The 14,394-nt window shown below is 33.9% G+C and overlaps 1 protein-coding gene across 1 annotated transcript; it reads left to right on the forward strand.

The window, feature by feature from the left end:
* The first annotated feature begins 1,177 nt into the window (after positions 1 to 1,177).
* LOC100369180 (multivesicular body subunit 12B-like) lies at positions 1,178 to 13,081 on the forward strand. Its single transcript, XM_006817075.3, has 8 exons — positions 1,178 to 1,577; positions 3,832 to 3,939; positions 4,207 to 4,303; positions 6,790 to 6,919; positions 7,820 to 7,975; positions 8,427 to 8,584; positions 9,844 to 9,905; positions 11,424 to 13,081. Exons 1-8 carry the CDS (start codon positions 1,470 to 1,472, stop codon positions 11,526 to 11,528), a joined length of 924 nt encoding a protein of 307 aa, XP_006817138.3. The 5' UTR covers positions 1,178 to 1,469; the 3' UTR covers positions 11,529 to 13,081.
* The last annotated feature ends 1,313 nt before the right edge of the window (positions 13,082 to 14,394 follow it).

Consider the following 14,394-nt stretch of genomic DNA (forward strand, 5'->3'; position numbering starts at 1 on the left):
TATGGAATGGTGCCACACCGACCAGACTGAGTGTACACTACTAGGGCTAGTGCAAAATAATGTGGAATGGTGCCACACCGACCTGACTGAGTGTACACTACTAGGGCTAGTGCAAAATAATGTGGAATGGTGCCACACCGACCTGACTGAGTGTACACTACTAAGGCTAGTGCAAAATAATGTGGAATGGTGCCACACCGACCAGACTGAGTGCACACTACTAGGGCTAGTGCAAAATAATGTGGAATGGTGCCACACCGACCAGACTGAGTGCACACTACTAGGGCTAGTGCAAAATAATGTGGAATGGTGCCACACCGACCTGACTGTCATGGAAATCTCTATGACGTCATATATTTGATATCATATATAGGATATATGATATTCCAAATTCAATAAGAAATATAGTTTTACTACCGCGAGTTTTTAAACAAAATGCAAAAATGTCATTTAATTGAACAGGTCATGTTTTCCATGATTGCAAAATATCCACTTTTTAAATAATTATTGGGTTCAGTGTATCATGTTTTTGAATTAGTAGTTTGTATATTATCGTAGTTATCGTAGTGGTATTTTATTACGTATGTCTTCAATGACTCAGTAAAAAAGCAAAATAGTCTGTAATGCATTGATCAAACTCCAATGAATTTCTACTAATACTCCTTTTCTTGTCTTGAATATTGTTTTTCACGGATTTATAGTTCTCGATGAGAGTCAGGCATGTCATTGGACGGGCAACGAAGGAGGGATAGCTGGTATAGGAAATTATAAAGTCATTTTACGTTTTTACAGAAAATACAATGAAAGTTCTATTTACAGTAAAATATAGGTTTTTCCCCTTTACAGATAAAGCTAATTTCTAATTATATTTTACATTTTTATAATATATTTGATAATTTGTGTTTAAGAATCAAAATTGGAAATTGCGTACGAATTACGACTGGGCATTTAATGTGGAAAATGTTTTATGGATTACAAAAAATAAGAGCTTTGTACCAATTACGGACGAATAAAATAGCTGATTACATTTTATACATTATCCATATCTACGAATTTTCGTTCTTATTTATTAAAATTATATTGTTACGAAAATAAGAACAACCACCAACAGCAGCAAATCCTTCGCTCTTGAGTTCACGCGAGACTAGCGCGAACTCTCGGAAAACCGTGAACCCGGAAGTTAACTGACTTTGTTGTCAATGTCGTTTGGATCAGTTGTGTCGCCACATTTTGATTTGGTGCAGCAGAAGCTTTCCTGTGTCTTATTCCACGTTGACTATTTCAACAGCATCAGATTCTAAGAGTATTTTCCATGGTCAACAGGAAGAACTAAGAGCTTCGACAAGTACATTCCTCTTTCTTTCCACGAACTTGACAAAGACACAAACCAACTGTAAACAACATCGATCTGCTATTTCCGCTGTTTTTTGTTGAAACAGCAACCAGCACTACCCGATCTGTATTGTAAAATGTCTATGAACATGAGTAGTTTACAGTCGGCGTTGCCAGCAGACTATCCAATCACTGGACTATGTATAGTGGCCGATAAGTCACGTTGTCCTCCAGGTTACCAAGTGGTGAGTGTCCGTTCCGCCAATCACATCATCCGTTACATGTTACTGATTTTGGGTTTGATTCAACCCTTTGCTACATTGTTATTTTAACAATGCTGAAATTGTCACAATGCTGTATACACTTGGGGATTCATTGACCCAGGAACAATGATTATTGAAAAATCAGAACAAATTTAGTAATAACATTGGGTTGACATGGAGGAAATGGGTGTACATGTATTTAAAAAAAAGAAGAATTTGTATACTGTAAAGGGGGTAATTATTCACTGGGTTTTAATTTAGCTTATTTCGCTGACTGGAAAAATGCGCTAAATTAAAACACAGTAAATATGTAAAATTTAGCATAGAACACATTATCTAAATGACGAAACCGTGAATTTAAAACCCACTGAATAGGCCTGAAATGGTAAATCAGTGAAATTTAAACCTAGTGAATATTAGTCATTTTACAGTAGTTTACCATTTACTTGATTTGTATTCATCAATTTCAATTCAAATTGAAACAACGTTTCTACAGTGAGAAGCATAAAGCTGGGGTTGTTATAAATGTCTCATAAATATATATTTTTATAAATCAAAATGGATATTAGAATTTAAATTGACCAATCCAGAAATAGTATTGGGACATCATCATCAGTTAAAATTAATATTGATGAGATAGTACAACATTTTGCACTCAGCAAGCGGCTCATTTTCAATAAGTGTGCAGTCACAGCTGCTATGTCAACGGAAAACATAAGTGTGCATTATGGGCATAGACAATGTTTCACTCTTTAGTCAATCACTATTGAAGGGCGATAGTTGTCGCACCGAGCATGTGTAACATTTGTGTTGATAAACATTGATTTTCCCATAATCCAATACGCTTTTCTAATTAAATCATGAGTATGAGTTTTGTCCTGGACTCCACTTGCACTAATTACCGCTGACGACTCCTTCAATACCTCCCAATCACCAAAAAAAAATACCAAATTAAAGCTTGATAACGTCTCAGTTTGTACTCGTTAATCTGTGCAACAGTCAAAGTCGCCATCTTTGTTTATATCAGACCCATATCTCGCGTATGCGCAGGTGTGACAACTATCGGCCTACAAATGTTTGAATTTGAATGAGAGCTGATAATTCCAATTTGTTTTATAAATACAGGTACAGCTTTATGCCCTTCACTGTATTAGCCAATGGAATAACTTTAGATCATTTTCCAATTTCATTGATGTCCATGTGTTGTGACCTAAAGTTATTTATCTGTGTGATTTCAATGCACACTATGCTGTGATTGGCTGGTTGAATTCAACTACCGTTAAAATTTAGAAATTTTCATAAAAATCAAGGGAATGTGATTGTGATAGTACAGAAAAAAATACAGAAAAAACATATATTTGATAGAGAAACAAATCATCAAGAAAAGTCTAGTTCTACTGAGTGAAGGAAAAAATTATATTGTAACAATCTCCTCCATTCATACTGGTATAACTGAGTTTTAGAATGTGCCATCTGCAGGCCTTTACACATGTACATGTATTTGTAGCAAATAGCATTAACACATTTTATCTGATGTTGTGTTATTTGAAATCAGTTTACTAAGATGAGAATGGTATCAGGGTAAGTTTGCATTGCCTATTTCAATACAAAAAGCCAAAAAAAAAAAACGTTAGCCATATTCCTAAGCAATGCCAACAACTTTCCAGTCATTAATTCTATGGTAAAATAAACTTTAAGACTTTTTTGCCAACTTTCAACTATGTGTTTTGACTTGACAACAACACACTAACTTACATGTAAATGCCTATCAATTTTTGTAACTTTGCTCACAGTTTTCACCAGAGCTTGTCAACTTTGGCCAACTAGAAAAGCCAATTTTTTATTGGCATTTCATACAAATTTTAGAACTTTCTGTGAACATTTACCACTGATTCATGACTTTAAATGAAACTATATCAAAATCACAGTTATTTAATGGACTAATATCATTTTCACTTGTGAGGCGAAATTCAACACAAAATAGTTTTTGGATCGGCCGACACTTGTTGACTTTGCTATTCAATTCAGCTGAATTTAATTCCAATTAGTAGCCAGCCATTCAGTGTTTAGAAGCGTAGGACCATGTATCATTAGTCATAATAACTTTGATGCAATTTTAAAAATACATAATGTTTTTATATAGGAATGAAGAATACGATAGAAGAAATCAAATTATGAATAGGATGACATATTTTTTTGATTTCTTACTAAAAAGGCATTGTGTTTTTTTCTTTAGCTTGATAGGACGGTTGAAGGTCAAGATGCTGACATATGGAGAGATGGCTTTTTTGGTAAAAAAACTCTCAGATATTGTTGTATAACAAGAATCTTTCCTTTAGACCAAGTAAGTGAATGTCCCTCTGTTAAATTTTTTGCATATATATGGTTGCTATAAAATACTATTAAATCATTCATTTGACTAGAATCCAATCCAATATACTGTAATCCAATTTACATGTATCTCCATGTGATCAAGACAAACAATCACATATTTCACTAGCTGGGGAGAAAGCAAAATCCTCAATTTGCCGTATCAAGAATATTGACAGCTGCAAAATTAAATTAGTTTACTTTATTTTCTGATGTCAGTATAATGTGTGTTATTTTGTAGGGAAGAGTAAATAATGTGTTAGCAGACATGGCAATACTTAGTAAAGAAAATCCACCTCCAGTTGGATGGTCTACTTTAGCAACAACATTGGACTCTAGTAAGTCTCTTCTCTGATTATTATATAACATGATGAGCATAACAATAACATGAGTGCTGGTCATTGTACAGTACATATTTGAATTTCATGTAAACAAACAAATGCTTTTTTACATATATTGTACACTGGTACATTGCAGGGAACTACCCCATAGTATCAACATGGAGCATCACATTGATTATAATATATATGCATATGGAGATTTATTCAAGGAAATTAAATAAGTTAAAAATAAGTTTTAATATCAGTATAGTGTATTTCCTGATGATTAGAAATTACTCGTGTAGCCTTTGTTTAAAGATGGTGCAAAGCAGCATTTACAGTGAAGGACATATAGCTGTGGATGTTATAAACGTTTCATGAATATAAATGGCTGATGAAATTTAAATTGATCACCCCTGAAACGATATGGTGACATCATTGCAAGTTCTGATTAATATTAATGAGTTAAACATCATGTAATCAGCAAGCCCTACGTTTTGAATAAGTGGGCGGCCACAGTTACTATGTCACTTGAAGGCTTGTGCATACATTATGGCTGTAGACAATATCAAGCTTTTGAACCAGATTGAGTATTTTAATTAAAGCTGATGATCGGTATTTACAAATTGTTATAAAAATGTTTAGAAATTAAAAAAACAGCTTTCTGTCCATGTTTGTAGGCATTTTTCAATACTATCTACTTTATTGAAATCATGTACAGATATATTTCAATCATATCAAACCTGTATTTATTTTAAAATTAGATTTAGAGAACACTATTTGTGTGAGATGGAATTGATTGAACTATTGAAGCAACATGTGTGTCTAATATTTGGATAACAAGGATAAAAATGGAATGGTATTTTTCTTTATTGTCTGCTCCTTCAAAAGATTGGAATAAATGGCCAATTTTTTAGAGTAAAAACTGAAATTGAATCAAATTTTGTCTGTTCATTTATTGAATAATATTAATAAGATAAAGGTGCAAAAGTCTGGTGGTGAAAATGTTAATTGTTCACAAGTGGTATAATTTAATAATATCTCAATAATTTACCACTTCACATACCTAACATTGACTTGTGTACATGTATGCTTGTAATTCCACTACAGGTGTTAGCATAAAATATATATCAACAGTTAAAGAGTTTATCAATTCTGTTTTTAAAAAATATTTATAGTACAAATCAAGCGTAATTTTGTTTGCTATCAAAACCACCAGTTATCTAAATTGTGCAACATAACTGCCTAAATATATCCTGTATTGGTAACAATCAGTAAGAGCACTAAGTTAAAATTAATGATGACAATGATACTTATTTTTAAAAATATAAGTTTCTATGAAATTGCAAAGTTACCTACATGTAATTGCCAGCTTGGGAGTTAAAGTTAAATTGGTGCAGGACAGAAATTATTATTATGACAAGAATGTAAATATTTAAACAAACAAACTTAAAACTGTATTTAGAAAAACCAAATTACAAAAAGTATGAGAAAAGGGAAAATCCTTGTGGTACATGTAATTCAGTGTGACTCAGTTTTCATTTTGTTCCATGTTTGTTCCTGTCATATTAACAGAATAAATGAAGTAATTGTATGATGTATGCAGGCTAGTCACTAGACTGGCCCAGTCATAGAAATTTTATTGTTTTATATGATAATTCTTGCAGAACGAGTTTGTAGAATCTTCTGCCAAATTACCACAACTTGTCTGTTCTGCCACGCCCTCTATACTTGTCACCATGTTTTTGAGGTGATAAATATGCTAATGAGTAGCATGACTTATAAACTGCCAACCAATAAGAAAGACAGCCTTTGGTTTGATTTGTTCTACGCAACTATAACGTATGCGTGGCACATAGAATCTTTCCTTTTTGAGAAGTGTTCCACTCCCCGGGCTCCCTAACGTCACTGTATATCATGAATAAGTAATAGCAATGGATATGCTGCAGAATTGATCACAGTTGGGCCAGTCCAGCTGGCTACTGATCAGGAGATATTGTATGCAGGGAATATACACAAACACTTAGTATGTGTACTACTAAGGTTATACACAGTAAACCTGTCAAAGAGAAATACATCTGTCCAAACTTCAGTTTATATTCTATTCTTGGGATGGACATTTTCACCATCTGAAAAAACATCACGATGGAAACAAAGACTGAAAACTCTCTGAAAACGGTACTTTATAATTGTTAAGACTTCCCTGAACAGTGTTACAAGTTCAAGTACTTTGAGTTTGTGTTGTTTTCTTGACTTTAGCTAATTTCACCGGCTCTTCGACCGACATTCCCCATTAGCTTGCACAGAGCCCATAGAAATACATGGTACAGTGGTGTGCATCTTAGCAACATAGAACGTTCTGTGATGTATCTCCACCCCGAAAATAGAATGTAATCCTCTTCTAGTAACACATATAATATGCGTGACTATGATAAATGCAATAAATGGTTTACATGTACTTGTGTGTGTATATCTGACAATAAATTAAATCTTTCTATTTTTAGAGGAACCTGTTTTAAAGAAACATCAACTGGCAGTTCGAATGTTACCACGATCATATACGCAAGCTGCTGTGTGTGATCTCTTGCTATTGGCTAAAGCTAAACGTGCCCCTGCAGGCTACACTCTGATTGGGTAATATTTACTTTTCTCTTATTAGTATTGATTGTATACCATTATTAACTGCATTTATCTCATCAGGAAGACAAATTTCATATACCCTGACATTTACAGTTAATAACTGTTTTGTAATCTTAAATTTTGAAGTTTACTTGACAAAATCATGTGGTGACTTGAATGTCTATGTCTCAACAGAAGCATTGCATTCCGGTGAGCAACAGCCTGGCACAACAGTCCCAAGAAAGTAGTCCTATGCAATAAAAAACTTATCCTATTTGATGTTTATTTGTTGTCATAGTAATCCAAACCTTTCTGTACTAGGATTTTCATCTTTTGCATTTTCGGCAGCCAGCACAGTTTGTATTGGTGGGTTTTTTTCCTACATGCAGACACCATTAGAGTGGAATGTTGGTGTGATTTACATAAACTGAGGGGTATATTGCGAGTTATTCCATTACAAGTGACTGACTCTCTTCCAATCAGCTTGGTGTACTAGAATGTGAGAAATGACAATTCTTGCTTGGATAGAGTCCAATCAGAAAGACAGAATAATAAATCATTGAAGTGTTCTATGACATCATACATGTTCTATGACATCATATTTGGTAATCTGTGACATCACATTTGATGTTCCATGACATCATACATGTTCTGTGACATTACATTTGGTGTTCCATGACATCATACATGTTCTATGACATCATATTTGGTATTCTATGACATCACTTCCATGGTGTTCCATGACATAATCCAGTAAAGCCTGCATAGATGTGTGAAGCAGTCTTTACTTGAGTACACTGTTATTGCACAGTGACTGTCCAAGTATGATCCATCAATTGGAAGTATTCTGGGGACAGTGATATAAGTCACTTATAAGGCAAGTTTTTTTTTAACATTCCGCATTTTATTTTTCAGTGAGCTAAATGGTATGTTGATATGTCTGAAGATAGGACCCATTCCACAACAACAACAACAACAACAGCAGCAGCAACAATCCTCACCACCATCATTGATCAGTATGCCACCTTCTTATATGTCAACACCACCATCCTATTCAATGGGACCAATTCAGTAAGTCAACCTAAGTGTAATTACTGTTATACAATACTGCAAACAATACTAAGTAATTAATTCAATATACAATATACTTTGAACTGTAATGTATTGAGATGCCTAAGTGTATTGCATGCTTGGTACAACCTCGTGAGTTTGACAAATAAAGTCTTCATCCATGTAATGATTTGATTCTGATTTGAGTCCTCTAATTTATGGTAGTAGGAGTGACGACCTGGTATATTACAGAGCCTAAGAGTGATATACTACAGGAACAATTTCAATGTTTAAACAGAAATGAATCATCAAATATCGAATAATACATTATGTTATTAAACATGGATGCTAGCAAATACAGCTTTGGATGATCACTAGCCAGATCTTTCACATTTGTATTTTGTGATTTTCATGTAATTCGTGTGACTTCAAATGGGGTCTTATCAATCCTTCATCATGTTTATTTCACCAGACAAAACCAATCATCTCCCAGTCACCTGCCTTACTCAAGGCCAGCAATACCAGCAAGACCAGCACCAGTTGCTCCACCACAGACTTCCCCAACAAGAACTGGGGTTCAAGTACAGCGGTCTCAAGAGCTTCCAAGGCAGCAAGCAAATCCATCATTTGGTGAGTTCAGGCCCTGTAACATGAATATAGTTTTTGTGGCAAAGTGCACACAAAATCTCAAATTGTACATAAAAAAGAAAAATCAGTAGAGACAACTGTAATATTTGAGGTTTAGAACTCTCGCCTACACAATAATAATTTTAAAAAAGATAGTTGGCATATATGATCCATTTGACTGACATTTCATTCAAAATTTAAACTTGATTACACAGCATTGTATACAGTTCTTGGTTCATTTTGTTTTGGAAGACGATCTGTAAATATTATAACTAAATGATTTTTTGAACTATGAGCTGCAATTATGTATCAAAATATTGATGTAACAAGTCATCACTCTAAGATAAATTAGTTTATATCAATTAACAAATTATTTGACATTTGAGGATGCCAAATCTTGTGTAGGATTACAAAATAAAAATTCTATATTAAGCATTTCCAATTATGTTAGTTTGCCATGTTTTTTCCATGTCATCCTCATTGTTAACCATTCTTATGTTTGCAGTAACTCAACAAGATATTTATCACATTGTTTTAAAATTTAGATATGTTATGTATCAATATACCGGTAACCTTTAGTATATCTGACATGTGTTTTATGAGATATGCTAAGTATGTTTAGCCCTTCTAATATTTAACATGCTATTATTAGAACATGCTGAACTATGACCTTTGAGGTATATATGAGCTGTCTATACTGTGGTATTATCACATACATAGTATGTGTATTTCCACAATGTGACATACCCCGGTAATACATAACAGATCAAATATGCATATCACATGGTTAGATGTAACGTAGTGCATTGTATGGGCTGCCTGATGGTTGTCTGGAGCTTCTGGGTTTTTATATACGGTCTAATCACAATGGATTGTGGTGAAAATTGTGGCAAGCTCATGTGTGTATTTTCAGAATTAGTATTCAGTCCTTTCAAAAATTAAAATTAAGAAAAAAAATCTTATCAAATTGGAGTAAAAGTTTTGAATGAGTGATATTGTCATACAGCATAGGCAAATCATTCCTGTGAAATAGATGCTATTATTTGGTGCATTGGTTTCAGTATTGTTCATTTCATGACAGCCAACATGAACATTCAACATCATGTATTTCTTAGGTTATAGTTGTGTTTAGTGTAAAACTGAATGGTAGTAGGATTTTATATTGTGCACATTTACAAATGTACAAGCTCTCAATAATTTTCATATTCTTTTTTGTATTGTTCATATATAACATTGTATTTTTTTCTCATACTCCTCTTTAGGAATTGAAGGCGTCCCTTTTCAATTGAACAAGAAATTTGACACAGTACATGCTCTCTCAAATGTAAGTTACAAAAATTGCAGTAAAATGTGCTATGGTGATGTCAAATACACCAGGGTTATGTCAAATACACCAGGGTTATGTCAAATACACCAGGGTTATGTCAAATACACTGGTTATGTCAAATACACCAGGGTTATGTCAAATGTCAAATACACCACCATGGTAATGTCAAATATCAAATACACCATGGTAATGTTAAATGTCAAATACAGCATGGTAATGCCAAATGTCAAATACACCATGGTAATACCAAATGTCAAATACACCATGGTAATGTCAAATGTCATACACCATGGTAATGTCAAATGTCAAATACACCATGGTAATGTCAAATGTCAAATACACCATCGTAATGTCAAATGTCAAATACACCATGGTGATGTCATATGTCAAGTACACTGGTTATGTCAAATACACCATGGTAATGTCAAGTGGTAGTGTCATATGTCAAATGCACCAGAGTTATGTCAAACACACTATGGTTATGTCAAATACACCATGGTAATGTCAAATGTCAAATACACCATGGTAATGTCAAATGTCAAATACACCATGGTAATGTCAAATGTCAAATACACCATGGTAATGTCAAGTGTCAAATACACCATGGTAATGTCAAATACACCATGGTAATGTCAAATGTCAAATACACCATGGTAATGTCATATGTCAAGTACACTGGTTATGTCAAATACACCATGGTAATGTCAAATGGTAATGTCATATGTCAAATGCACCAGAGTTATCTCAAACACACCATGGTTATGTCAAATACACCATGGTAATGTCAAATGTCAAATACACCATGGTAATGTCAAATGTAAAATACACCATGGTAATGTCATATGTCAAGTACACTGGTTATGTCAAATACACCATGGTAATGTCAAATGGTTATGTCAAACACACCATTGTTATGTCATATGTCAAATACACTGGGTTATGTCAATTACATCATGGTTATGTCAAATACACTAGGGTTATGTCAAATACACCTCAGTAATGTAAAATATACCATGGTATTGTCAAATACACCACAGTAATGGCAAATGCACCAGGGTTACGTAAAATAAACCAGGGTTAGTTCAAATACACCACAGTAATGTCAAATACATCAGGATTATGTCAAATACACCACAGTAATGTCAAATACACCATGGCAGTGTCAAATACACTATGGCAGTGTCAACTGCACCACAGTAATGTCAAACACACCACAATTATGGCAAATACATCATACCAATGTCAAATACACCATGGCAGTGTCAAATACACTATGACAGTGTCAACTGCACCACAGTAATGTCAAATACACCACAGTTATGTCAAATGCACCACAATTATGTCAAATACATCATACCAATGTGAAATACACCATGGTGACATCAAATACATCATGGTCACAAACATTGCAGTCAATCTGTATTGAATTGTTACTCCATGGTGAATTTACTAATTGATTTAAATTATAATAATAATACAGCTCATGCTCATTCTACTGATATTGTTTTCTTGTAGGTGAATGTTCCTGAGATATCTTACAAATCAGAAGTTGAAATAAACAACCATTTCCAATATGAATTTAATATTGAGAGATCAGCTGTGCAGAGAATCAGCCCATAGTCCTAGACTGCACTGACTCAATGAAGAAACTTAGACTGCCAAACTGCTCTTAATAGATCATTTTCTGTTGACTGCGAGATCCCGCGTTATGCGTGAAATCGAACGAAAAACAGAACAAACAAAGATCATAGCTTACATTATTTCTCTTCTTTATGCTGAAACAGGGTGCCAATTGAAATGTCTGGAAAGCTATGTGGTGTTCGTTATGGACAGGTCATTCATATGGCTTTTAGAAATAATTCAAGAAATAACAAGATTGCTGTGTGCTGAGAGTTAATAAATGTTACTCTATGAGTACAATATGTCAAGAAATAGATCACAGACCAATTTCAATTCTGATATTTTTCCTATAAAAATACATGGGAGATCAAAAAGATTCTCTTTTCAAACTTCACATCAAAATTAGCACAATAAATATTGATATAATTAGTAAATACTCTTTTCTTTTCCATGTGCATATTTAGTTTATAGAACAAAGTAGCAAGTTGTGATTATGCATATTAATTAGCTGTATTAGCATAATAACAAATTCAAATAGCACAATACTGTATTCGTCTGACTTCGAGCTCAGGGTACTCAGTTTCACAAATCATTTTTTTTAGGGGGGTTAGTGCTTAGCTGAGTACCCTTCTCAAAAATTATACAAATGACAATTTAAGTTTGAATAATCATGTGCCAGATTAGGAGATTTTCAGGAATGTTGAATAATATAAGAACAAAATGCAGAAAAATGTGGCTGAGAATGTCTGCTGGTGAAAAGGTTCCCAATATATATTGTAATATATATTCATTTTGCTGACAACTTGATCAGTGGTGTGTCCCTGGAATCATTAACCCATCCATAACAATATGGTTCATTGCTGCTTGCAGCTATATTTAAATTTGTGGCATTACCTATTACATACTTATGTGATTTAATATATTATAAGTGACTTAATAATGTTTGTATATTTGTGCATTATTGTTATTTGAGTGATATCTCATCTCATCTCATTAATACTATAGTGTTTTATGCATCATGATGTTAATTTTATATATTTTCATGGTTTTTTTTTTCTGTAACTCCTTTATTATCAATGACTATTACAATACTCATGTATCAACTTTAAAGTCATCACTCTGTTAGGATAAATACCATTCAACTCAAATTTTAAGTTTATTTACAATCATGTATTTTCAATTAACCTCAATTTTTAAAATGTGTTTTTTCAATTTTAATTGTTAAATTAATAAACTCATTTATTATAGATTTTTTTTCAATGTTAAAACAAAAGCAGATGATGATACTTATTTTATTGTTTATAACAAGTTAAAATTGATCTGTAATTCAGACATTCTCTAAAATTACTAGTCATGCTAGTATAACAACCTATACCTAACCTGAAAGGACATCCGGGTATTTTCACCGCCTGGCAACCATCGCGGTGAAAACAAAGGCCAAAAACTCGAAGAAATCTGTACTTTGGGATGGTTGTTGAGACTCCCCTGAACAGTGTAACGAGATTAGCTCTGTGTATGTAACATATATAAATTCGGTTGTTCAGGATTACAAAGTTGAGTTTGTGTTGTTTTCTTGAATTTTCACTGGCGTTCCACAGCAGCGTGCACAGAGCACATAGAAATGCATGGTACAGTGGTGCGCATCTTAGCAACGTGGAAAGTCTTGTGACGTAGCTCCACCCCCGAGGATAGGTGCGTATTGTGGTGATGCATATGGTGGTGCAAATGATAGTAGACAGCAAATCCCTTTGTTCACGTACTTTAGGCATGCCCTGTGTTTAAAGCAATGATTGTGCACTCTTCGTTTGTCAAGGAATATTGAAATATACAACATCCTATCTGGATGTGTTTCACACACTTTCAGCAACCCTTTCTTCCCACCACCACCACCACTACTTTCTAATTGGCTTGTTTATGTAATTACATAGGGAAGCCAATATTAGAAAGTTCTGTCGTTGAGGGCGCTCTAGTTATCAGGTGGTTGGACTGTTGCAACATACGTTCATCTCATTGCTACCCAAAGTTTTCGTTGGCTGCCATTAAGATTATTTATATTGAGTGCTTTGAAGATATTTCAGCGCATAGTTACCAGTCTCTGCGATTATAACGTTAACGAATAGTGTTCGCTCTGTTCTCTTTTAAAACACTCACAATTAAAAGCAAGTGTATTCTTCTTGCGAAATCACTCTTTACATCTCGTAACAATCAGTCTGAAACATTTGTACCATCCGTAGATTAGCCGTGACAATGTCTATACTCATGAATACGATATTTTACTACAAGAGTAGCGGGATATTGTGATAACATGGCTGAAGTGTTTGTTGCTATGCGGTTGTACGAGATCTAACATTATTACATGTATTCTGGGACCACAGTTCTGGTTTTTTCGAATTCTAAGCACTCCCCTTCCAGGGAAGGTTTATGATATTTCTCTTGAGATAAAATTTCACCACAGGTGTGGTAATTTCTTGGTAAGTCCGATATAGTAATGACGTCATTTTTAATTATGTACAATTATTAAGTGAAAATGAAAGATCGTAAAGTAAGGTGCCGAATTAAGCGTATGCAATGTGTTTCGAGATCATGATAGTTAGGCAAATTTGTTTTACTTGCGTATGTATAATTTTCATATTGTGAAATTGTACCAACATTTTAATTATTGTACATTTTGTGGTACGCTGCGCTTTCCTTTTATTTTTGTTTCTATCTTAAATGGTAGAATAGAGTTTCAACAATTACAGTGTGTACACCTTTTCGTTAAATAGTTACAGGACAATGTTTTGGCCCTTTTCTTTTAAAGATCGGTTCCTGGCCTAGAGGATGTAAACACGGATTACGCTAGTCATCATACTATAATAATAAATTA

The sequence above is a fragment of the Saccoglossus kowalevskii genome, chromosome 17, assembly GCF_978046115.1.
Source record: "Saccoglossus kowalevskii chromosome 17, keSacKowa6.1, whole genome shotgun sequence".
NCBI lineage: Eukaryota > Metazoa > Hemichordata > Enteropneusta > Harrimaniidae > Saccoglossus > Saccoglossus kowalevskii.

What these genes read in the sequence shown, in the direction of transcription:
- LOC100369180 (XM_006817075.3), top strand. Translation starts at nt 1,470, where the DNA reads ATGTCTATGAACATGAGTAGTTTACAGTCGGCGTTGCCAGCAGACTAT. An exon ending in GCAGGCTACACTCTGATTGG is followed by an intron (nt 6,920 to 7,819) that starts GTAATATTTACT and finishes TTTATTTTTCAG; the next exon opens with TGAGCTAAATGGTATGTTGA. An exon ending in CAGTACATGCTCTCTCAAAT is followed by an intron (nt 9,906 to 11,423) that starts GTAAGTTACAAA and finishes GTTTTCTTGTAG; the next exon opens with GTGAATGTTCCTGAGATATC.